At 36.8% G+C, this 24242-nt stretch overlaps 1 protein-coding gene across 13 annotated transcripts in view; it reads left to right on the top strand.

Moving 5' to 3' along the window:
* MPP6 (membrane palmitoylated protein 6) overlaps positions 1 to 24242 on the top strand; it is a 59550-nt gene that overhangs the window by 28386 nt on the left and 6922 nt on the right. For all 13 annotated transcript variants that reach the window (XM_027639092.1, XM_027639091.1, XM_027639093.1 and 10 more), the window contains 9 exons: positions 4482 to 4634; positions 12511 to 12663; positions 13200 to 13427; positions 14575 to 14706; positions 16667 to 16766; positions 17328 to 17396; positions 18423 to 18584; positions 21147 to 21349; positions 21764 to 21892. In XM_027639092.1, coding sequence (XP_027494893.1) covers positions 4482 to 4634; positions 12511 to 12663; positions 13200 to 13427; positions 14575 to 14706; positions 16667 to 16766; positions 17328 to 17396; positions 18423 to 18584; positions 21147 to 21349; positions 21764 to 21892 — 1329 coding nt within the window. The remainder of the gene's footprint in view (positions 1 to 4481; positions 4635 to 12510; positions 12664 to 13199; positions 13428 to 14574; positions 14707 to 16666; positions 16767 to 17327; positions 17397 to 18422; positions 18585 to 21146; positions 21350 to 21763; positions 21893 to 24242) is intronic.

Raw genomic sequence — 24242 nt, forward strand, 5'->3', positions numbered from 1 at the left:
CTGATTTTTAGCATTTTTGCCAAAGATGAAAAGTGAGAGCAGTAACTTTCCTTCTCCTGTGACATAAACAAGTTTTCTTTTTGTCTTTAGCTCAAAACTACTTTCTGATCAGCCCAGGAAAACAATGTCTTCATGGCCTTTCCTGGATCTCAGAATAATGCTGTTACCTTTGATTGTCAGCTCTCTGAGACATCAACTATCCTTAGTTTTGGTCTTGGGTTACGAAAATCTTTTATTTCTAGATGGTAGCAATCAATTATGAATACGTAAGGTGATATTTGCAAAAAATCTTGGGGCTCTGTAATTAAAATGTAGCTGATCTTACCAATAGGAAATGCAGTCAAATATTGTACAGCACTTACATTCTTTCTTAATTTTATTTCATAAAAATAAGCTCCTTTCATGAGGAAAACACAGTTAACTTAAATGCAGCTGTGTCTTTAATAGGAATAGACATCTGAAAACAATGCCCTCTGGGCAGGTGTGAAATACTCTGTAAAGCTAAAGGATTGTTGTGCAGGGATTTTGCTCAGTATAAAAATCTGGAAAGGAAAACTTCCCATGAGAATTCATAGAAGAATTTACTTCTGTTAAGCTGTTCCAAAAAAATGGTTTTGAGTCAAAGACATTGCATAGTAATAAACTGAGAAGTAATAGAAGTGCCTCATCTGCTGGTGAAATGACTGTGGAGGGAAAGATTTTGTACTAAATTTACTAGAGTAAGTAAAAGCATTTTCTTGCTGAAGTTGGAAACAACTCATTAAGTATCTGCTGCATAGGTCATCTTTAATTTAATATTTATCATGAAGAAAATGTTCATTGCAAAGTTTCTTTCCTGTCAAGAATTTGTGCTTTAATGGCCAATTACAATTATGTGGAATTTAATGACTAGCAGATGTAAAAAAAGTGCTTGTAATGGAAACAGATTCTTGACTGTACACATGCTTTATATAGAATGCTGAAAGGTTTAAATTGTGTTCACATGGCACGACCACACGGATATTTTCTTTTGTAATTATTTTGGAAAAAATCTCAGTCTTAGCCGTTAGAACTAAATAAGGGTAAGTTCAAAACATTTCATGAAGTGTGTGTAGTTCATACATTTGTATGATATCCATTTGTCCCTAATATCCATTGTCCCAAATATCCATTTGTCCCTAAAAATACATAAGCTTGTTTTTCTATTAAAAGAGCTAGTTTTAACAGTATATAGCAATTCTCAGAACCCTGAGATGGCCACATTATTTAAGCAGAATAATTTCAAAGCAGGCCAGAACTATTTTCATTTTCATTTATTAGCCAGTTATTAAGGCTAATCGTTATGTAAATTATGCCATAAAGGACAAAAAGAAACTTAGGGAAATTGGCCACAGGTCATGCAAACTTTTTTTTTTTCAGTCCTTAAAAAAATGAAGATAAGCAATAAGCATAGTAGTTAGTTTACAATATTTTGCAGTGCAAAGCTTGGCTGATCTTTTGAAACTGGGTTAAGTTCATTTCACACTTTTTCTGTGTAGAATAAAGGCATCAAGGTAGAAATTACAGATCTTTTTGGGGATAGGGTTCTTTGATGGTATCTTTCCATTTTTCAGTAGGTGGTAGGAGAAAGGGGAAGTAACTGTAATCATTGTAAAATGTTTTTTCCTGTTACTTACTGATGTTTATAGAATCATACAGTAGTTTGGGTTGGAAGGGACCCTTAAAGGTCAGCTAGTCCAACCCCCCTGCAGTGAGCAGGGGTGTCTTCAACTAGATCAGGTTGCTCAGAGCCCAGTCCAACCTGACCTTGAATGTTTCCAGGGATGGAGTGTCTGCAACCTTTCTCTGGGCAACCTGTTGCAGTGTTTCACCACACTCATTCTAAAAACTATCTTTGTTATATCTAAGCTCAGTCTACCCTCTTTTAGTTTTAAATCCTTATGCCTTATCCTGTCTCTGTGGGCCCTACTAGAAAAATTTTTCCCATCTTTCTTATAAGCCCCCTTTAAATATTGAAACACTGCAATTGGATCTTCTCCACACTTAACAACCTCAACTCCTGTGCTGACATTTGTGTTCAATCCTAACTAGCCTTTAGAATTATTATGCTTTTTGGAAAATGGATGTTGAGCTTGGAACACGCATGAAGTTTACTCAGTTTTGCTACTGAACTGTCTTTTCAGAATTCTCTTCTCCTGGATTGTTAACTATTCTTTCAGACCTCAAAACTTTTATCTTCTTTCTGCAGTCACACTACCAGCACAATGCCTAACTCAGACCAAGGAAACATCTTAGGAATAATCTATAAAATTTGAGTCCAGTATTTAGGATGTTGTATTGTTGGAGGTAAAAGCCTTACTATTTGAACATTTGGCAAGTGTAATAAATATCGAATGCACCAAAAGACTCAATTCAGTATCACTGTTTCTGAAACGATAAATTGAAATGAAAGAAAAATTGCAGTATCTAAGTTAGGCATTCCTGTTTGTTTGTTGGTTTTTTAAATTATTCATACCACTCTGTATCCTGCTACTCCTCAATATATTACAGGATCAGAGGTTGTTCACTGATAAAACTTCCTGTTCCCTACTATATAGATGGCCTTTAATTTGGAGTAAAGGGTTAGGATATTTGTATTTAAATTATACTTAGTGGTATTATTTTTTAAAAATGAATATATGAGAAATAAGATAACCCATATTCTCTAATATCATAAAGGTTCTGCAGTTGGATTATGTTTAAAAGTCATAAGATTTGTATTTTTACTTGCTGTAAAAGAAGTAAACTTTAAAAGAAGGATATTGTTTACTGTATGTATTATGTACAAAATAGCATTCCCTTATTAAGGAGAATGTGTGTAGGTGCCAAGCTTCCTATGCTTTGTAATCACAGTGATTTGGTTTGTGTGTGTTGGTGTTGGGGAATGTTTGAAATGTCTTTATGTTAAGTTAGCCTTTCCAGAGTTTGATCATCAGTCTGGCAGAAATACCATTTTATAGATACAAAGTAGAATTTAATATTCAGGTGATTTCAGGAAACAAAGTTTTCTCGTTTTAGCAAAATTTTATTTTAAGGTCTGTTTTAAAGCACTAATAAGAAAGTAGAAGTGCGTGAATACCTTCAAATTATATATATGGGAAGTATATATAGGTGAATCTCAATTATATCTGCTATTTGTTTGTTTTTTATATGCCAAAGTGATTGCTCCTTTTTAAATTTCTTGTTGCTGTGGTGTTGGAAATAACTCTTAATTAAGTGAGTTGAGAATCAGTTATTTTTGGCCTCCTCCTTTTCCCCCTAATTCTATGATACAGCACTACCTGTAATAAGTTAGTGAAGTATTCAGATTTATGAGATGTTTCTCCTACCTTTAAATGAATTTCAGTATCTGCAGTGTTTAGGAGAGGATTATGTCTGCAGGAATAGCTCTAGAAATAGATGAAAAGTTGTCAAAGAATCACAGCATAGTTGAGGTTGGAAGGGACCCTCTGGAGGTCATCTGGTCCACCCGCCTGCTCAAGCAGGACCTCCTGGTTGCCCAGGACCACATTCAGACAGCTTTTGAGTATCTCCAAGGAGTGAGACTCCATCCTCTCTGGGCAACCTGTGCCAGTGCTCAGTCACCCTCAGAGTGGAAAAAGTGTTTCTGATACTCAGACAGGGGCTCCTGTGTTTCAGTTTGTGTCCCCTGCCTCCTGTCCTGTTGCTGGACACCACTGAAAAGAGCTTGGCTCTATCTTTTTTGCAGGTACCTGCAGGTACTTATAGACATAGATGAGATCACCCTGAGCCTTCTCTTCTCCAGGCTGAACATTCCCAACTCTCTCAGCCTTTCCTCAAATGTGAGGTGCTGCGGGCCCTTCATCATATTTGTGGCCCTTCACTGGGCTCTCTCCAGTATGTCCAGAACTGTGCACAGTATTCCATGTATGGCCTCACCAGTGCTGAGTAACACTCTCACTTCTGGTAACATTCCTCTTAGTGCAGCCCAGGATGCTGTTAGCTGCCTTTACCACAGACTTTTCTGTAGCATTTCCTTTAGTTATGCAGGGTTTCCTTTAGAATATGCTGTTTTGAAGGTGTTTCAATGGGAGGAGTCTGGGGTAAATGCTTCTCTTAAAGAGTTTATTTTTTTTCTGAGCTCCCATAGTTCCTTTTTTTTGTCCTTCTTCTAGGTGTGCTTGTACAGGGTTCTGAAGCAGAAAAGATCCTGAGGCCCTATACTGTTCTGAGAGGACTGCTGGGTGTATATAGCATAGAGGTTACAGGAAATGAGGACATACAAGCTTCTCTGACAGGTGTTGGTTATGAAGTTTGTTGGGTCATATAGTTAAGCATGCGAAATCCTTCAACAGTATAAAAATAAAATATACAGGTTGTCCTAAATGTAATTTTTCTGGCTTTCCTGCTGAAGGTTGCACCAAGAAATTACTTTAAAAGTTTATAGATGGGAATCTCTTGAAACTTATTTACAATATTGTCTCATATATTTAATCTCACAGGCTCATGAGCGACTGGAAGATTCTAAACTTGAGGCTGTCAGTGACAACAACCTGGAACTGGTGAATGAAATTCTTGAAGACATCAGTCCATTAGTAAATAAAGATGAGAATATTGCAGAATTGGTTGGAATACTCAAGGAACCTCATTTTCAGGTACCACCTTTTTACTGTATGTTACCAACTTACTGTATCAGTCTCCACATATGGATCTAGGAATAATAATGAAACAAAACCTGACCTGAAGCAAACTAATATGTAGAATTTTACTCTGAATGAAAGGTAAAGCAGAAGACCTGTGGGGTTACAAATAGCCTGATTTTATTCTTTGATATCATCTCAAGAGTATCTTCACTCACTGTATTATAATCTACTGGAGTTTCTGTTATAAATCTCCAACAAGCATTTACTTTCTATATGAAAGTTTTCATAACAATTCCCTGAAGGCTTCATCCTTAACATTTCCAGGTGATCTACTGATAATTCTGCATTTCGGTTCAGCTCATTCAAGCTCATGTGTAAGACGTATGGTTTGCAGAGTGAATGAACGTGACTCTTCTGTGATCTGATCTGCAGCTGAAGTTCAGACACTGCATCCTTCTCCCTCTTGCTTTGCTTAAGTGAGGTCTTGACGTGCTTGTCAAAAGCAGATGTTTTTCCATAGCTGCTGTTCTATGACCAGCTGCCATATTGACTCTTAAAGATTGGGGTTTGAAAATCTTTGGTAGATTCTGGCCTTTCTAGGCAGGCTTCAGCAGACTGTAGTACTTGGCTATAGGTATCCTGTAGAAGAACAGAAGCAAACCTTTTGCCACAGTACAAATGAGCTTCTTTTGACAGAGTATGGAGTCGTAGACATTTTTGGGGTATATGAGTTTAAACACACTTTTTTCCTTAGGTTTTCAGTTACAAACTGTACAAACATAGCAGTGAGGTGCCTTACTGTTTAACATGGATATACACTGGAAACACTGTGAAGCTGTATTGTGGTCTCTTGGAAGAGGGAACACTTTAAGAGCTCAGCTTTTGAGGTAGTAGCTCTTGTGAGTGATGACAGTTCCACTGCCTCTCCTGAAGAGCAATGTGTTGGCCTCCTGTCCAGAAAGGCATCATAGCTAAGTGATCAAAGGCTGCGATTTGGAGACTTACTTGTGAATAAACCTGCAAATCAGTTTTTGATCCCTTAGCAGAAATTGATACTTGAATAGGAGAGGAAGAGCTTGGAGGAACTGGTATTAAAATGCAAAAGGATTAGAATTGGGGGCCAACTGGTGCAGTGACACACTTGACAACGATCTGTTGTGTTAGATAGAGAAACCAAAGCTGAAAGTTAAAGAGGATGAATCAAAAGATGAAAAGGACATAATAATCGAAGTGCTGTACTTTGAAAGGCACTGTAGCAGTGATTTCTGGAGAGAGATGGCAAAGACCAGAAAGCAGCTGGGCAAACGATCTTTGGGGTGGAGACTGAAAATGACCTGTAGGAGAGTGAGGTCAAAAAAGAACTATATTTAAAGTGAATAACCAATAATGAGGCAAACCCAGCATTCACTCCTGTTCAGTGGTCAAATTTACAGAAAGGCACAACATGATGCTGGTGTCAAATACTCCATTAGTTCAGGTTTAAGCAACTTAAATGGGTAATCTAAAAGTTCCAAAATAGCTGGCAAACTAAAATGTTAGTATTTATGCTGTTTCTTGTATGTTTTTTGTTGTTTGCTTTATAGGAGCAGATGTGAAATTGCATATTGCTACCTTAACTTTACAGTTTTCCTCTGATCTTTTTTTAGTATTTCCTGATTCCATGTTAAAGGTTCATTTAACAAACATCTCATCTGTTTTCCTTCCCTGTCCCAGCAGTAGTGAAGACTGTAAGGCTAGGACAAGCCAACTGTGATACCTCCCAAAATGTTTTGTGAGGATTTAGTTATTTTTTTGCTCAGACTTCTGAGTGAGAAGTGGTATCATTCACCCGTGGTTCTCCTCCATGAACTTGTTTTCCGAGTTGTTTTTTCAGTTGTTTTTTGAACCCATATGAAAGTCTGTCACTCACAGCATCCCCCGTCAGAGTGGGGACTGTGCTCTTTTGGTTTTGAGACTGTCTCCTGTCAATTTAACTTAATATTCCCTTGCTTTTGTGTAGGAAGAAAGTGAATAGTTTTTCTTAATCAGCTTTTCCATGTTACCAGTATTTGAGAGATCTCATTGTGTCTGTCTGTCTCAAGTAGATAAAATGAAGGGAAGCAAAGCTGTATACAGTGTGGATTTATGAAGTGGTGTCATAATTTCCATTGCAACTCCTACTCATGGCCTAAAAGTTCTTAGTATTTGGTTCACCTTTTTAACAGCTGATGAGTAGACTGGAATGGTTCAGTTGGAAAGGACCTCCAGTGATCATCCAATCACTGCCTGACCAATTCAGGGCTGACTAAAAATCATGTTATTAAGGGTGTTGTCCAAATGTCTGTTAAACACTGACAGACATGGTGGATAGGCCACCTCTCTAGGAAGCCTGTTGCAGTGTTTGACCACCCTTTCAGTAAAGAAGAGGTACCTCTAGAGTCAGAAACATAGAAGTGGATTGGTTGTTAGACTTGGATTGGTTTGGTACTGTTTGCATCTCTGAGATACCATTTCTGAGTCTGTTAGTTAATATGTTAAACTAGGATTATGTTTTCCCTTGCAGTCTGTATTGAATTTATTTGCTCTGTTGCTCATGAGGTACCTCTGCAGGTTACAGTCAGTAGTTTTAGTCCTTGAATAGCTGAGCAGCATCAGCAAACTGTCATTTCACTTCTCATCCCCGTTTCCTAGATCATTTATCTGACATGTCAGTGTACTGACAGGTGTAGGACTGAGCACAGCTGCCTGTGGGAAATCCCCTGGTGACATGAATTCTGGAAACTAATACTACTATATTCCTGGCACCAATTTTTCTGTCTTTTAACTGATATTTTCTTCCACTCAAGCGTCTTACTGCTTATCCTATTGTAGTTTTGTTTCTTTAAAAGACTTCTATCAAAGGCCTTATGGAAATTGATCTGTATTAACAACTCTAAACTGCCTTGTTGCTGAACCTAATGACTCTTCCAAGGAACCTGACGAGATCTGAGAAGCATGTCTTCCCTTTATTAAAGCATGTTGATGCTTTCCTGTGATCTATTTCGTCCAGTCATTCTGGTTTTTATAGAAACTTCTAATTTGTTTAGTATCAACATCAGACTTACTGTTTTGCCATTTGTTGACTCTTCCTTGGAACCCAGTTTAAAAATTCATGTCATGATTATTGCATACTGCTGCTTCCTGGGTGGGTCATGGGTATGTAAGAGCAATACGCTATTTCTAGACCTCCCAACTTCATTTGCTGCAAAACCTGGATAGCACAGAAAGGACAAAAAAGTGTGAAAGGAAGAGAAAAGACTATTTGATGGTTAAGATAGTTAAATACTGCCCTGGAGAACTAACCTATTAATCACTCTGTCAGAATTAGAATTCCTTAAAAAAAAAAAAAGTCTGAAGCAGCTTTAACTTGTATTTTTTTAATATATTTTCTAAGGGCCTGTTGTGAGGCCTTCAGTATCATTTGCAGAAACAATGAGCACATTTGGCTGCTGTGTACAGGCAAAAAACTACTTTGAAGTATATCTGCTGTGATTCAATTTTGAAGCCTAAAATTAGAGCATACTTTTTGGCCCTTCATTTTGTGCTTCCATCACCCATGGCGAGGCAGGCAACAAAACCAACTGAGGCTGAAGTACTATTATTTTGATTAAATGTTTTTATTTAACTGATATCATAGTTATGGTGTCCCTAGAAGAGCTTCTGGGGTAATTTGCAGACCAAACTGTGGATACAATATTCTTTCTAAGGCTTGGGGAAGCTATATGTCTCCCTCTCTGAAAAGGAAAGAGAAAATTACCCAACTACTCAAAGAAATAAGTGCTATCTTTTATGCCTCATTTGGTGCAAAGCGGCATATTCCAAATTCTGCAAGAAGGGAAAAAGGAAAAATACAGTGTCAATTGCAATTATAGAAAATGTCATTTGTATCCTTTCTCCAGTTCAGTAAATGTGTAAACAAGCCACCCTGACTCTTCTGAAGTTTCGTGGACACTATTGTGTAACAGGTTTAGAGGTTGATTCTGTATTTTACAAATGAATGGTGCCACTTTATCACAGCATCACCTTACAGTTGTAACCTACCTTAGCATACAAGTATCAAATGTGGTATACAAATCATCACTGCAATAGCTTATTTGAATGTATCATTTAGTGCTAAAAATATCAAATTACAGGACTTCATTTCTTTTACACATTTTTATAGTAGAACATTTGGGAAGGACTAGCTTCAGGAGTACAGGTGCATGCATGGCTATAGGATTATGTTTGCCTGACTTCTCTCCCTTTTCTTGTTTCTCCTTTCATTCCATTCCTCTTCTTCCCTTCTGGTTCTAACTCTTTTTAGTTTTAACTGAACCTTTCAGGGGTCAAAGTGTGGAAGTTCTAATGAGTTGCACAGTATTGATGGCTGGCCCATATGTTTTGAAGAGCCAGCTGGCACAGGCAGCACATGGCAAAGGCTGTAGCAAAGTCTTACCAGGCAGTGGCTGGAGAGCAGAAGAGAAGAGTAGTAAGAGAAGTTACCTTAAGGGAAGAGGAAGCAGCTGAAAATTACTAGACTGTTGAAGTGGTTAAACATGCAGAAGAATCACTTCTGCTGCTTATGGAAGACCTTTTTCAGTTACTTTCACCTTTTCAAGAATTAGGCAAGCCATTCATCCTAAATAGTAGATTCTGCTGGCAATAAAATACTTAATCTGAAAAGCAACCAATATATTATTTTAATAGTTAGGTTTATAATGGCTGATCATACCTTTAAAATGTTTCATATCGAAAAGTGATCTTAAGTTGCCTCCTACACAGATATTAATTTATAGGGTTATTTCCCTCACATATTCCTGTCTCCTTACCAGCCTACCTGATTTCTCTAAAATCATAAATTATTTCTTCATGTTTTCAGAATAGCCTTTAAAAATGCTTCATAACATGTATACATTGTGTTGAGAATTTTTTTAGGAAAAACAGATTCTGAATTTGAACCTAGCTTTCAGCCCTGCAGAGAGCCTTGGATGTTTAACGTTTCTCTGAGTTTTTACTTACTTTTGAAACAGTTTTTTTTATCTGTTAAATATGTGCAGCCACAGAAAACTACTGTAAGGAAGTCAATATCTCTTAAGTTTATGGGTTATTTTATGACAGCATCTTGCATAAAGGGATCATACTGTCTGCCACAGGACTGTGTGTCTTTTGTGTGATATCTCTTATGCTTTGTAGAGCTCTTCTAAATGTGTTATTCTGACAACATTGCCATTTTTTTCCATGAGAACCTTTCTACAGCTATCCCGTCTTGGATAGTCAGCTGATCCTGTTTACAGGAGGAAATTTTGTATGGAGGAAACTTTGAACTGTTTTATGGTTGTTAATTGTTCAGTCTATGTTGTTTTGCAGACTTTGGCAGTGGTTTTATAAGTGTTCCAGGACCAACATGGAAAGGTCAGATTCCAGGGGAGCTCTGGAGTTGCAGGGGCACGGGATATCACTTTTTCCAATACCACAAGAAAGAAACAAGAGAAGTTCATGCAACTGTATTTCTCAGATCACTCAGCCACGTTACTGAAATAAGAAAGTAACTTAGCGACATAGTTGGCGAGGGGTCCTGCAGTGTTACAGGCACATGGCCCCTGTTGCCAGGTGGCTGTGCTTAAGTGTTCTTCAGGATTGTAGGCCATGACCTGGCTGGCTGGAAACAGCCTCATAAAACTGGTACAGATTCTTCAGTTTCAGATCTGAGAGTTAGGGGTGGGATGATAATAAGTGAACTATGATTGCAAGGAAACCAATGAACTACTTTTCTTAAAGAAACCACTTTATAGTTCTGGGCAGCAGTGTACAGTTCCTGATAGTCCTTCTGTGACCCAGCCATGAAATAGCAAAAAAAAATCCTGTGATTGAGAGATGGTTAAGTAGCAGTTAAAAGACTTTTTGCTGATCCATAAAACTGAGTGGTTAAGAAGTATCAGAATGTGGAATGGGATCAGATTTAAGAACTGAAGAATCTAACAGAGCACGTTAATTTGAAAAGGATAACACAGACTGTTAGCTTAGTAGTCTTTTTGACTGTGGATCAAATTATAATCCATAAATTGCATTACCATTAAAGGGCAGGGAGCTGTACAAGCATAGTTATGTGTAAGGCTTCATGAAAAGGAGAGTGGTTGCGGCTAGAAAGTTTGGGAACAATTTTATTCTAGCACCATTCTTGACCAAAAGAAAACTGGAATTATTATGGTGATGTATCTACCTGGTTTTATCAGTGGTAATGTGTTAAAAAACGTGTAGCTGATGCTAGTTGGTTTCATTTTGAAAATACAGAAAGATCCAAAAAAAATGTTGCTTGCAAACATTGGCAGAGAGAGAATTATTCTCCTGGTTTGGATTGGATAGTGAAGAATTAGAAACTGCTACTGTCTGACAGCTGCTTGATTTAAATAAATGATTGTTTTTCCTATTTAATTTGATTTCAGAGTATCAGAGCATCCACAATAAGCAGCTGTCTTTACAGTCTTAATGGAAGGGGCAAAACTGGTGAATTAATACTTCCTTCTAACCTCAAGTCGAAATATCAGCAGGTTCATTGTGTTATGGGCAGATTAAAATGACTGTTCAGGTTTGTGACCCTTTGAGGGCTTGTATGCTGAGCTCAGCACTAAACTGATGTGGTTACACAATGTTGAGCTTGAAGGTGGCTTACAGAAGGATGGAGTGGACTGCATAGCAAAATCATTAACGTTACCTACTTGCCTGCTCTGCTTTATAGTAGTTCTCTGTCTTCCTTTGGCGTGTGCATGTCCGTATCAGTGACAGTGTCGGAAAAGGTGTCTTCCCTTTCTAGCTACTTATGTGACACCGGTCAGTAATCTGATTTAAGACTGTATCTCACCAGGTCACTGTTTGAAACAAAGCTACATTGTTTGAGGCTAGTAGGCATCTACTCTGCTTGCTTCTTTTTTTCTCTCTGTATCTGTCAGTGTGACTCTCTGTGCTGTAGGGGCTTTAACTTGAACTACTGTATATGATAGCTATTGGGTGTCCCTATTTTTCTCGTAGAATCATAGAACAATGTGGGTTGGAAGGGACCTTTAAAGGTCCTCATTCCAACTGACCCACCACAGGCAGGGACACCTTCCACTAGAAGGTGACAGGAAGACAGAAAGTCTCCACTGTCTTATTTTACAAGTTTGATCTCAGTTTACCTGTATGTATTGTCTTAGAAACTTTTCTTTAAATCTTAAGGTATCTTTTATCAGAAAATCATGCCTAAATTGCATTGTCTTCCAAGCATGATGATGTTTATTTCGATCTCCTCCTTTGGCTTTGTATTTGTGTGGGCTGGTGAAAACACTTTTAACTATAAGGTCTGAGCTCTTGTCTTCCAGAAAGTAAATTCTGTCAACTTGGATTCATTTGGTGCTAGCATTCTGCCTTGGCTTTGTCAAGCAGGAAGCATTCATTCTGCAGATTGCTAGAAATCCTTGCTTACCTGTAATTATCCAAATTACTGGTGAGGAAAATTTTACTACATTAAACACAAGTATCTAATGATGAGCTGTCTTCATTTTTTGCAGTGGGTTATTCGTTTACTGTAACCATTTGCTGGGATACTTTCTCATTAGGTGAAAGACTATTTTAGGTACTCCTTTTTCTGTCTCCTTCCCTGGCAAGATCACACATTCCTCCCAAATTAATTACATTTCTCCTATACTTCCTTAAGAAGCAGCATTTACAAAAGAGAGCGTATTTGCCAAGACAGTAGGCTTATCGGTCCATGTGAGCACTGTTGATGTCAGTTTTTTCTTCATTCCATGTGAAGTGAGAGTTTTATGATCTGGTCCCAAAAGATTATTCAACACTAAATCCTTTTGTGAATGATTATTTCAGGATTTAAAGAAAGACCTTTTCTGTTCCTTTGCAGTCACTCTTGGAAGCACATGATATTGTCGCTTCAAAATGTTACGATTCCCCTCCTTCTAGCCCAGAAGTCAATAATTCTTCAGTGAACAACCAGGTTGTTCCAGTAGATGCTATTCGTATCCTTGGAATTCACAAAAGAGCAGGAGAACCACTGGTAAGTAACTGAAGATGAATTTGTCTTTAGATTAGTACAGTTGAAAATGTTTGCATGCACCTGATTTCTTGCATTATGTTTTAATTATTTACATTATTATGTTGTGTAATTTAATGGGTGATAAGATCTGTATTGAGAGGTTGAAATAAATGATAAATTGATTTAAATAAATGATACTTCTGTGTTCTCTCTCTAAGATATAACAGGGTAGTGTATAAGCAGTCACTAGGCTGAAGGACTTGCTAGCATAACTGACTAACACAACATGTTTGGTCCCGAGACAAGGTGGCAGGGTCGCATGCAGTTGAGAACAACACAGTCATTTTTCAGTGGTATGAAAACCCTGTCTGAAAGCACTTTTATGTCACCTGATGCTTCTCTGTGTATTGGGAGCTCTTACACTGTAGTAACTGTTACTGTCTGTTTTCATTGGAGTAGGTGGGATATCCCATAGCTGTGTATTTCTGCTTGAGATAGTGGTAAAATGAAACTCAGATTCAAACAGTGGTGAGTTGGTTTTCACATCTCTCTTTCAGGGTGTTACATTTAGAGTTGAGAACAATGATCTGGTAATAGCACGAATTCTTCATGGAGGAATGATAGATCGACAAGGTCTTCTGCATGTAGGTGACATTATTAAAGAGGTGAATGGCCATGAGGTTGGAAATAATCCAAAAGAATTGCAAGAACTGCTTAAAAACATTAGTGGCAGTGTCACTTTGAAGATTCTTCCCAGCTACAGAGACACCGTTATTCCTCAACAGGTGAGTAGCACATTTCTAATGGTTCTGTCAAAAGAACTTCTTCTTAGTACTGTATTATGTAAGGTTATTTTAAGATTTTGGATTAAACATAGTTTGATTATTTTGTGTGTATAGTGCTAGGAAGAAGGCTAAAATGTAGATACCTGTATTAATTTAATTACATTTTTGTAATGTGTTTATTCATTACCTTAATGTGCTCCATCCAATACGCCTGCCTGAAAAAAATCTCATATCTGAAATTGATGAGCATTTGTATAGTACATATAAAGCGTGTTTCTTTGACATCGAGTGACCTCTGATGACCCAGCCACAATCACACTAACATGCAGTGAACTCTGCATGTGTGTTTATAACATGTTTGGCGTCCAAGTAATCCATACTGAATTCAACAGATTAGCTTGAACCCACTGATTTACATAGGAACTTAAACGGTGACTATTTCTTATCCTTTTGTTGTTGCTGCAGGCTGTCAGTTTCTCCATGGCAGAAATAACTTGTTGTTCTAAATCAGTGCCTTTGAAACACCTTTTAAGATGCTCATTCAGTGGGTCTTAATGCCCATGACTGTAACAGGCTATGCTTACATTGAGTAGAGGCTGAGGGAATGATGTGCTGTGTTTGAGGCAGTGTTTCCTCTGCTCCCTGGCCTGATACAAAGAAAGTCAAAGATGTTTCCAATCAACTGTTTCTTCCCCTGCATCAAATTTGAATCTTAAGCAATCATGTATCTTGTCTGTTTTAAAACATTGAGTTCATGGCAAAAATAATTCTTAAGGTTCCGCAAACCTTGAATTCAGTGCTCACATTCTGAGAATTTTTCTATATTTCTCAGTAATTAAAAGTCAGAATACTAATTGTGCATACTGAAATGCAAAAATGAGTGTTTTGTAATACATTGTCCAAATGGAGCAGTCGTTTTCTTATTTTTATCATGAAGCTTTTTCAGCCAAGGTTTGCACTGTTGATTATTCTGTCTCACCTGGTATATGCCTTTTTTTCCCCTAGTTTGTATTTTACATGTCAAATGCAACTTTCATCATGTCAAGCTTTTTATGCTCTAGGTAAAGACATTACTTCAGTTTGACAGATAAATTAATCAGAATGTGTTTTATAATGTCTTAGCTTTGTTAATTTTTGTACATTTCAGGTTTTTGTGAAGTGTCATTTTGATTATAATCCATATAATGACAACCTCATTCCATGCAAAGAAGCGGGTTTGAAATTTTCTAAAGGAGAAATTCTTCAGATTGTAAACCGGGAAGATCCGAATTGGTGGCAGGTTGGTAAAAATATTAAAATAAATAAAATAATAAACTGAAAAGCATCAGTAGTTGCCTTAATAATAAACTCTTTAAATTGTGATCTGCTTCTATTTAGCAGTAGATACAAGAAAAAATATTTCCACTGCAATTCAGTTTCAAGCTAATATCAAGATATTAACAGTTGAAACTAGAGGAAATTAAATGTTTTAAATTGTATATGTAAGGCTTATTTTGCTGTTAGGGCTACTTGTTTTGGTTTTTATCATAGCCCGCCCAGATGTTCCAAAATCAGTTTAAGTGGACAATTTCTAGGAAAAAGTCTTAGGTTGACTATGTTAATTGTGGTAAGCCTTCCCTGACAGTGACTGTGGAAAAAGTGGACCCCTTCCTGAGTGCTCAGAGTTGAGGAGAGAAAGAGGGAAATTAATCTTATGGATTTGAAGAAGGGTGAGAATAGCTATTTGGAGAAGCTGTATCTTTTATTTCTACAGTGGTGATCAGCGTCTGTGAGCTGTATCATGCATGTTCATAGTCATAGTGTTTGGCACTACTTCAAATATTAACAGTTCATCCTGCTTTAAGGTTGTATTTCTACATTCAGTCCTTTAATAGAAATGTAATCCAGTGCTTCTGCTATTTTTATTTTTTCCAAGACACTATACACAGAATTAAACATCATGAGTGCCTTTGAAAGTGGGCCAAGTGAACCTTTAGGATTTTTTCAACTGAGGTACTCAGAATTGGAAGTGTCAAAGAGTTTAGCATTATTAATTTCCCTTGCTACCCCTACATTGTTCACCCTTTGCGAGGTAAAAAGCAGTAGAGAGCCAGACATTACTTGAGAACAATATATATGACTTCTTTAAAAGCAACAAAAATATTTGAGTATGCATAATCAACTGCTGAATTTTGTTGCTTGTCAGTGACAGAAAGAGAATAAAAAGTGTGAGGGAAGGCAGAAAATTTATTACTGCCAACTTAATTAGTTTCAGAAGTTAGACACTCTAAAACTCTGGAACAGTTTGACATTTAGCTACCATGCTGACTTCTGTATTGCTTTTAAAATTCTCCAGCTGTAACTTGTGGGAGTCCAAGAGAAATAAATCTTCAATACTTGATCAGTGGCAAAATTGAAATGTATTAAATCGCTATAGTGTATTACTATGCAGATCATACCGCTGGGAAAAAAAGTTACTTTTTCCTTGTGCTTTCTAGAAATGCCAGACTGCTAATGAAAACTTCATACTGTAAAAAATGAGTTAGTCATAGGTAAAAGCATACAAGTTGGAAAGCAAACATTTCCTATTAGCAAATGAAAGATTTATGCAAGCAAAGATGTATGGAGAATTATAACATTTCATAACTGTGTGTTTGTACGTGTTAAGCTTGCTGAGAATTGAGCTTGCCATGAAATTATTTTATAGAGAATCTTAGCCAAATTTTCATTACAAGGAATACTTGAGTTACTAAGATTTTAAATATGTAGTTACTTGGTGAAAAAAGTTTGAAGGCACAGTTAGGCACATATTAATGGCATTCACTGTGAAATGACAGTGAATAAGCTGCACTGGGACCTGTTTGTAGCAGCTCAGAAGACAAAATAAGTGTACTGTGTACTAGAAAATCTTGAGTTTTGTCACCTGAGAGTTCAATATCTGGAGCTATAGAATTCCATTTTACATTTTCATGCTAAAGGTTTATGGCTATAGGAACTTACTAACTTAATGGGAACCAGTAATGAAACTTGTATCTATTTTATTTAAGTTTCCAGAATTGTAATACTCAATGGCAAGACAGTGTTACTGTAAAGGAGAATTTTAATATCCACATCTGAGTTCGAATTTCCAAATTTCAGAAGTAAATGTATAAATAATCACCACTGAGAAACTCTGGTGGTATGGAAGTCAAGTCAACACCATGTTGACGAGAACAATTCTTCTCACAAGTTATAATTTTTTCGTATTATTTTTCCCCCAGGCTAGTCATGTCAAAGAAGGAGGAAGTGCAGGTCTAATTCCCAGCCAGTTCCTGGAAGAGAAGAGAAAGGCCTTTGTTAGGAGGGACTGGGACAACTCAGGTGAGATTTAGTGAATTTCAGGAGTAGCTTTTGCTCTGGCTCCATTTGTTTTACTTTTCCTGCTGTCATAAATAACAAAAAACTGCTGTGTGAGATTACAGAGAATATTGTGAAATGCTAAATATTATATTTTGACTTTGATTGAAGGACAAAGGCTTAAGTCTCTGCTTAGTGTTCAGGGATGAACTGATTTAAACCCGAATCAGTTTTGCCATCTGCTGATGAAAACCTGAATGAAGTGGGACAGGCATAAGAATTAACTTTTCTTTTTTTAAATTATGGGATTTTTAGTATGCACTGAAAGTTACTTAACAAAACACAGATTTTCTTGCTGCTTTGTACAAAGCTTTGTAGGAAAATATTTTTTTTCTTTGTGTTCAGTTTTTCCTATACCATTTGATGTGTATGTAAATAGATGTGATCTCCTGCCTTAGAACATACAAAATTCTAAAATAGTCCTTATATATTAAATTAATCTAAAATTTCATATATTTATGTAAGTAAGCTTTGGAAAAACATATTTAACAAAAATTGCTAGTTCATATCATTTTTTATTTTTAGGGCCTTTTTGTGGAACAATAAGCAGCAAAAAAAAGAAAAAGATGATGTATCTCACTACAAGAAATGCAGGTATCTCTTAATATTACATGAGTCAAAGTTGTCTAGATTTCTAAACTTGCAGAGTCTAATGTATCTAAAGATTTGCAGTAAAATATTTGATCACAAATTTCATAGATCAGATAGTTTTTATGGTTTAAAAGCAATAGTAACCAGTGAAGATATGGTTGTGCTGAGTGCATCATTTGGTAGGTGGAAGTCAGAGAAAAACTGGGTGTTAAAAGAGAAGAAAAGCAAAAGCTTTGTTTCCAGCAGGTTGAGGGGATGGGATCCTTCCCTTCTGCTTGGCATCAGTGAGGCCACACCTGAAATGTACTGAGCATCTCTCCAGTGCAAGAGAGACATGGGCATACAAAGGGAGTGAAGGGACTGGAGATCTCTCCAGTGAGAAAAGGCTGAGAGAGCTGGAACTGTTCAGCCTGGCGAAGAGAAGGATCAGGGCGAGTCTCATCAGTGTGTATAAATACCTGAAGGGAGGATGGAGCCAGGCTCCTTCAGAGGAGCTCAGTAACAGACCAAGGGTCAACAAGCAACAACGCAGGAGGTTCCCTCTGAAAACACTGTTTCCACTGTGAGGGTGACTGAGCAATGGCACAGGTTGTCTAGAGAAGTTGTGGAGTGTTCCTCCTAGGAGATACTCAACAGTTGTCTGGATGTGGTCCTGGGCAACCATCTCCACACAATGCTTGGGCATTGTGGTTTGGCCAGATGGCCTCCCAAGGTACCTTCCAACTTCAACCATCCTGTGATTCTGTAAAAACTCGTTAATTGTTAATCACAGTTTTTCCCTTCTGATCAAACTCCAGTTTTCTCCTTGGAAGTAAATGTGAGAATCTGACCTTGATGCTGTCCATGGAGGGATAGCTATCTCACTCCCAAACCAATTTAAAGCAAAAAAGCTCATATTAGACTTACTGCCCTTTGAGTACTATTTATATTCACATGGGGTCTTTTGAAATATAGCAGGACTGCTTAGTTGTTTTTTTTTTTTACAGCACTGACTGTGTATTAAACTTCTTTGTACATTTCTCAATCTAGAATTTGATCGCCATGAAATCCAGATCTATGAGGAAGTGGCCAAAATGCCTCCTTTTCAAAGGAAAACACTGGTCTTGATTGGGGCCCAAGGAGTGGGGCGAAGAAGTTTGAAGAACAGGTTCATAGTACTGAATCCTACTAGGTTTGGAACTACAGTGCCATGTAAGTTGTCAGCATTCCTATCATCATATCATACTTTAAGTCTCTGATTATCTGGAAAATACCTGATATTTATCCCAATGATTCAGTGTAGGATTACTTTTGTCAGAGTATAAAAATTATATAGAGTGGGAAAATGAAAGACACTTCCTCTTTTCAGACAATTGAACTAACATATGATGACTGTGAAAATATTTGTAACTAGCAGTTAAATGTTACTGATGCTGCAGAAAACCAGTTTTTGTCTGTGCAGTCTTTCAGTCTGTGGGTTTCTTCAGTGTCAGTCACCATCCCTTACTGGGGAGATTCTAGAAGTTTCTAGTAGCCTTCTGTAAGGAACAACCAGTGGAGTTTCTCAGATCTGCCTCTTAGTTTTCCACCTGTGAAAGCATCCTAGTCATTATAAATTGTTGCTTTAGTATTAGAAATGTAGGGAATAGCAAGAAAAGTCCAATGAAACTGAAGTGTTTGTGCTCTCCAAGATTTGTATAACAAGCTGATGTTTTTATATCTAGCTTGAAGTCCATGGTCCTTCATTTTTTCTCTCTATCAGCTGCAGAAAAAAATTCTCCTCCGTTACTGAAGTATTGTTTCCTTGCCCTCCTTTCAGATACTTTGCTCATTCTCAAGACCTTTATGTTTTTTAACTGCTCCCTCCTGTTTGACTGCTGACCAGAGAAGTCCACCTTAGCTACGTTATTATTCTCCGCCATATGCTTTTCAGAATTCCAAACCCAGTCTGTTCCCTTCTGTTTTCAGTGGGAAGAAGTAGATCTGATGATAACAGGGGAGGAGGGACAGGTCTGAAAGATGAATTGTGCAACATGAGAGAACCAGTCTCTCTCATTTTCTGAATCTCTAACACCAAAACTAGCCAGGGTGTTTAGAACTGGTATATAGGACTGATAATAAGGTCGACTTCTCAGTGTTACTTTTCTAAGGAAATCTTGCCCTGGGAACCTCATTATTTTATATTGGCAAAATAGTAGTAGACTTGTTATTGCTTCTAAAATTCTTACTCCATTTTAAAAAAGCCCTCAGAATTAATTGTTTCTCTAAAATGCTATATAAATGCTTAAATATATATAAGTAATGTAACAGTGTTAAAATACTTTTACTTGGAGTCCTTGAACACACTTTGAACACATAAAAATTAACTTTTCCCAATCTTGACAGTCTAATCATGCACGTGCAGTACCTAGTTTATTGTATGTAGAATCTCCTCTCTGCTTTAGATTTTAACTGGGGTAATCAGTAATCAGTAATTTTAGTTGGTCTCAGTTTCTTTATTAGAAGAAAATTCTCCAGGTTATTCACAAACTAGTATATGTGGGATTTTTTAGGGGTTGGTAAATGGCTGAAATGGATCCATAGTGCTATGGAGACAACCATGTTCTTGGTGTTGAGCTCTAATCCAGCACATGCTGCTGTGGTTTCTCTTCAACAGAGGTACCTGAACTGTTAAGTCGTCTTCTGGCTGTAAACTGTTAAATCCCGTTCTCTAAAATTTATTTCAAACTGATATGATAATATTTTTTTTTGTATTGTATTAACCATTATAGTGTTAATGTTTCTGTAGAATTATGGCTAAAACTGGATGTTCTAGTAATATTGTTTATCATTAATAGCTTCAGAAGATCATTTTCCCTGAGACTTGAGTTTTCTATCATATTGAAGTTGATAGGAATTACTGGAAGGGAGAGACTGCTTTCCATTGTATCACCAAGTTGCACCAAGTGCTGATAAAAGTATTACCAAAGGAATCCATTCACTGTTACATTTAATATGTTCAAGAGTTCAAATCTGATTAAATACAAGTAGTGGGTAGTTAATATGGTGATAGGATTGCAAAGTCAATAATAATTCAATAGGATATTTTATTTTATTTTTACTTTCTTGCTTAAATAATGTCTGTACTGCACAGTTCAGTCAATACCCAAGAGAGTTGATAATGCTTTACTTAAATATTGGCTTAAATCTTTCTGCAGGGAATTTACCTTATTTTAAAGGGTAAGTTGTCCTGGAAAGCAGCATCAGTTGGCCTCCTCTAAGATTCTGCAATAGTGGCTGGGCTGCTTCTGATATTTAAGTAACTTTCTTTATAGCTAGCTTAGGTAATTCTATCCTGAATAGCAAGGGCAAATACAGCGAGCAAAGGTTTGGGGGTGGGATGAGGCAGATCTTGTTGTGTGTTCAGTTATTTTCAGAAGTACATTTGGCATTTGAGAGTTAAACTTCCATTTGATTTCCAAGTCACTTAAATAATTATTTAACTAAAAATACGACATGAATGAGTATTGTATATCGTGTGAAAGAGTAATACAAAGGAAATAGGCAAATGAGTAAGAAACATAGAGGAGAGAATAGAAATAAAGGGAACAGGAGGGGCTGTGTTCAGTTTTAAAACTTACGCTAGAATAATGAATTAATCTGTACATGGAACAATTACAATTGTGTATTAATGTATATTATATTCTCCCTAACTTAATAGGCAGACCAGTCTCATATTTTTATTCCAAATATAAAAAGAAAACATTCAATTTATATTTTAAATTTTTTGTTTAGTTACTTCACGAAAGCCAAGGGATGATGAAAAAGATGGGCAAGCGTACAGATTTGTGTCACGAGCTGAAATGGAGATGGATATTAAAGCTGGAAGATATTTAGAGCATGGAGAATATGAAGGAAATCTTTATGGCACCAAAATTGATTCCATCCTTGAAGTTGTTCAGACAGGAAGGACCTGCATCTTGGACGTAAATCCACAGGTATGTCATTTATAATGTTCCACTACAAATGTAGGAGTATGATGTTGAAGAGGTGAAGAGGTATGCGTTAAAATTTGAAGGCTTCTTATCTGGTTTCAAGATTACAATATCAACTGGATTCATGCCTTTGTGCCACCTCACTGGATGAGTTAGAGAAAGATGGAAAAAACCTAGCCTAGATTCTGCATGAAAAAGGAGACTTGCAGAGTAGTAAATAATCTTTTTAGCCAAGGAAGGAAGGATGTCGAGCATTTCAAAAGGCTGTGTAGGAGTTTCTAAAATAGAAATAAGAATGTTCACTTATGTGTTCCTGTCCATTGTAACAGATTAGTTTTGCAGTGCCCCTTAAGTAAAGGGGATATGTGGTGAGTCATTCTCAAACTTTGGGTTTTTTTTCTTTTTCTTTTCTTCTAGGCCCTGAAAATACTGAGGACTTCAGAATTCATGCCCTATGTAGTGTTTATTGCTGCTCCAGAGTTGGAGACTTTGCGAGCTATGCACAAGGCTGTGGTAGATGCTGGAATTACAACCAAACTTCTCACTGTAAGCAGATTATTTCTTATTTATTTGCTTTTACTTTGAACAGGTTATCCTTAGATTTTTTAAAAAATTTTTACCTTTATTTTAGGTTGAATTTGTTCTGAAATTAATGTCTATAAAAAAAATTAGGCAAGACTTTTGCTGATTACTTAGTAAAAGTTAATCAGATACTACGTATAAAGAAGATTGCTTCTTTCTTAAAAATAGACCTCTTGCAGGGAAGTGTTGATTACAAAAATTATTTGTAATGTGTTCTTTGGAAAGTGTCACCTTTGATTATTTCCGGGAAATGGTTGATATTTCATGGTGAGAATTGTTCTTTTATGCATATGTCTTTCCTTCACTTTCCTTATCTCTCCCCCAAAAATCTTTGTTCAGTTTTGTCTTACAATACACGTGTGCCTTAAAAATGGAATCTGTCATCCTTGGGAAAGATATTGCAGCTTTTGTAAACCAAGCCAAACAAACAACAAAAACCCCCAACCATCCAAACAAAGAAAGCCCCAATAAAAACAACCAAGAATGCAGGTAGTCCTTGTTTTCACTGCTGCAGCAGCACGTGCTGCACTGAGAAATGGCTGAGAGCTGCCAGAATAGGAAATGTTGAACAGCTTCTCTTCCCCTGAAGTTCCTTGGATTTGTCATATAAAGCGAAGTGACCCATTTTATTAATTAGATCTTCCCTGCCTTTCTGAGACATGGTGTGTAGCAGAGGGAAATGAGACATGCTTCCTCAGGCACAGCAAATTATAAATATTCTGTGTGGGCATGAACTTCCCAGCTGCAGGAGCAAATGAAAAAAGCCAGATTGAGCAGTTAAGAAAACTACCCTCTCTGTTCAGCAGGGCCACTTCCCCATCGGAGAAAAGCCGAGGTTTGCTGACGACTCACAAAGATAGTGCTGCAGCTTAGTAGCAATATCTTGAATAATGCTGACAAGGCATTCAAAGCAATAAAATGGGAGCTGGGTTAGTATTCCACTAAATGAATCTGTGATTTTTAGTTATGGATTCTGGTTATCTTATATTATATTCTAGTCTCTCCGTGGATGCTCAGCCTGTCCTCCTCCCTGTCCAGCCTTTCCTTCTCCCTGCCCCAAATGTCCCCTGAATTTTGTGGTGCATATACAAGAAGCCAGTGTTAAAACTGTCCAGACAAGTATAAAAATGATTTCCTGCACTTTCTAATATTTGATTCCCTAAGGGACATCCTTGCCTCTCTATTACTTCTCCTTATGAATAATAAAGAGCACAGTTATATTTCAAATATGCATTTTTCTGTCTTTACGGATTCTGAATTGTATCTGTGCATATGTGTATAGAGTATGATTTCCTGTTTCATATTCTTGTGCTTCTTCAACAAATGAAAAACAAATGTCATTTCAAGTATGATATTCTGCTTGTTAGTGGGTCTGTCTGTATTATTTCTAGCATTCTAAGCCATTCCATTACAAAAATTCTGGCTCTTGTAGTCATACATTTACTTGTCTCCTTCGTTTACTGTGAAGGAAAGGCTATTCACAAACTTACTTTTTCATTTTGGCTTTTGTATTGACAACTCTGTCAGGACTTGAAAATATAAAAGTAAATATTGTAAAGGGGGACAAATCTCATAATTGCTTAAAAAAAAAATTCTATGGTGCAAAAGCAGAGAGGAATTTTCTAAGAATGTAGGACTAATGAAACACAAAAATGTACTCAGAGGTACCTTCATGAAGCTTCATAATATAGGAATATAAATTTCTTGCATATTTTGTAGCTCATGTCAGAATTACAATAATGCAGCAGTAGTTTACAAACCAGTGTCAGGTGAGCAGGGCTGAAATGCTGCCTCTAAAAGCCATATAGTATTCTAGAGCTTTATTCTGATAGAAATGTATCTTTCATTGGTTTTTGTTTCATATTGATTTAAATCTTGGATTTTTGGTGCTTTCTGTGGAAGTAAAAGGGGCACAAATATATTTAAAAAACTGATTGACTCAGTCATTCCTAAAGCATTAATTTTATTCTGATTGGATCATCAGTTGCGCTTACAAAAGGATTAACTACCCGTTGTGCACACCAGCCCAAGTTCACGTGATTCTAATGATTCAAAATTGCAAGACTGGCAAACATTTTCTTGCCATATTTAACATTATTGGCACAGCTTGAACTTTTTCAGCCCTTTTAATGTATTTTAACTAAAGTTCTGCGTGGATTTACTATAAATGAAAACTTTTCTTATTTTTTAAATATATTCAGTATATAACTTTGTAATATGTACTGAAGGGATATTCTTCTGTGTTTATAAGGATTTGCCAAGTCTTATCATCAAATCTTTAGTAAGATTTAGATTTAGCAATCCTTCAAAATCT

This window comes from Corapipo altera, unplaced genomic scaffold (assembly GCF_003945725.1).
Source record: "Corapipo altera isolate COAL_440 unplaced genomic scaffold, ASM394572v1 44, whole genome shotgun sequence".
Classification (NCBI taxonomy): domain Eukaryota; kingdom Metazoa; phylum Chordata; class Aves; order Passeriformes; family Pipridae; genus Corapipo; species Corapipo altera.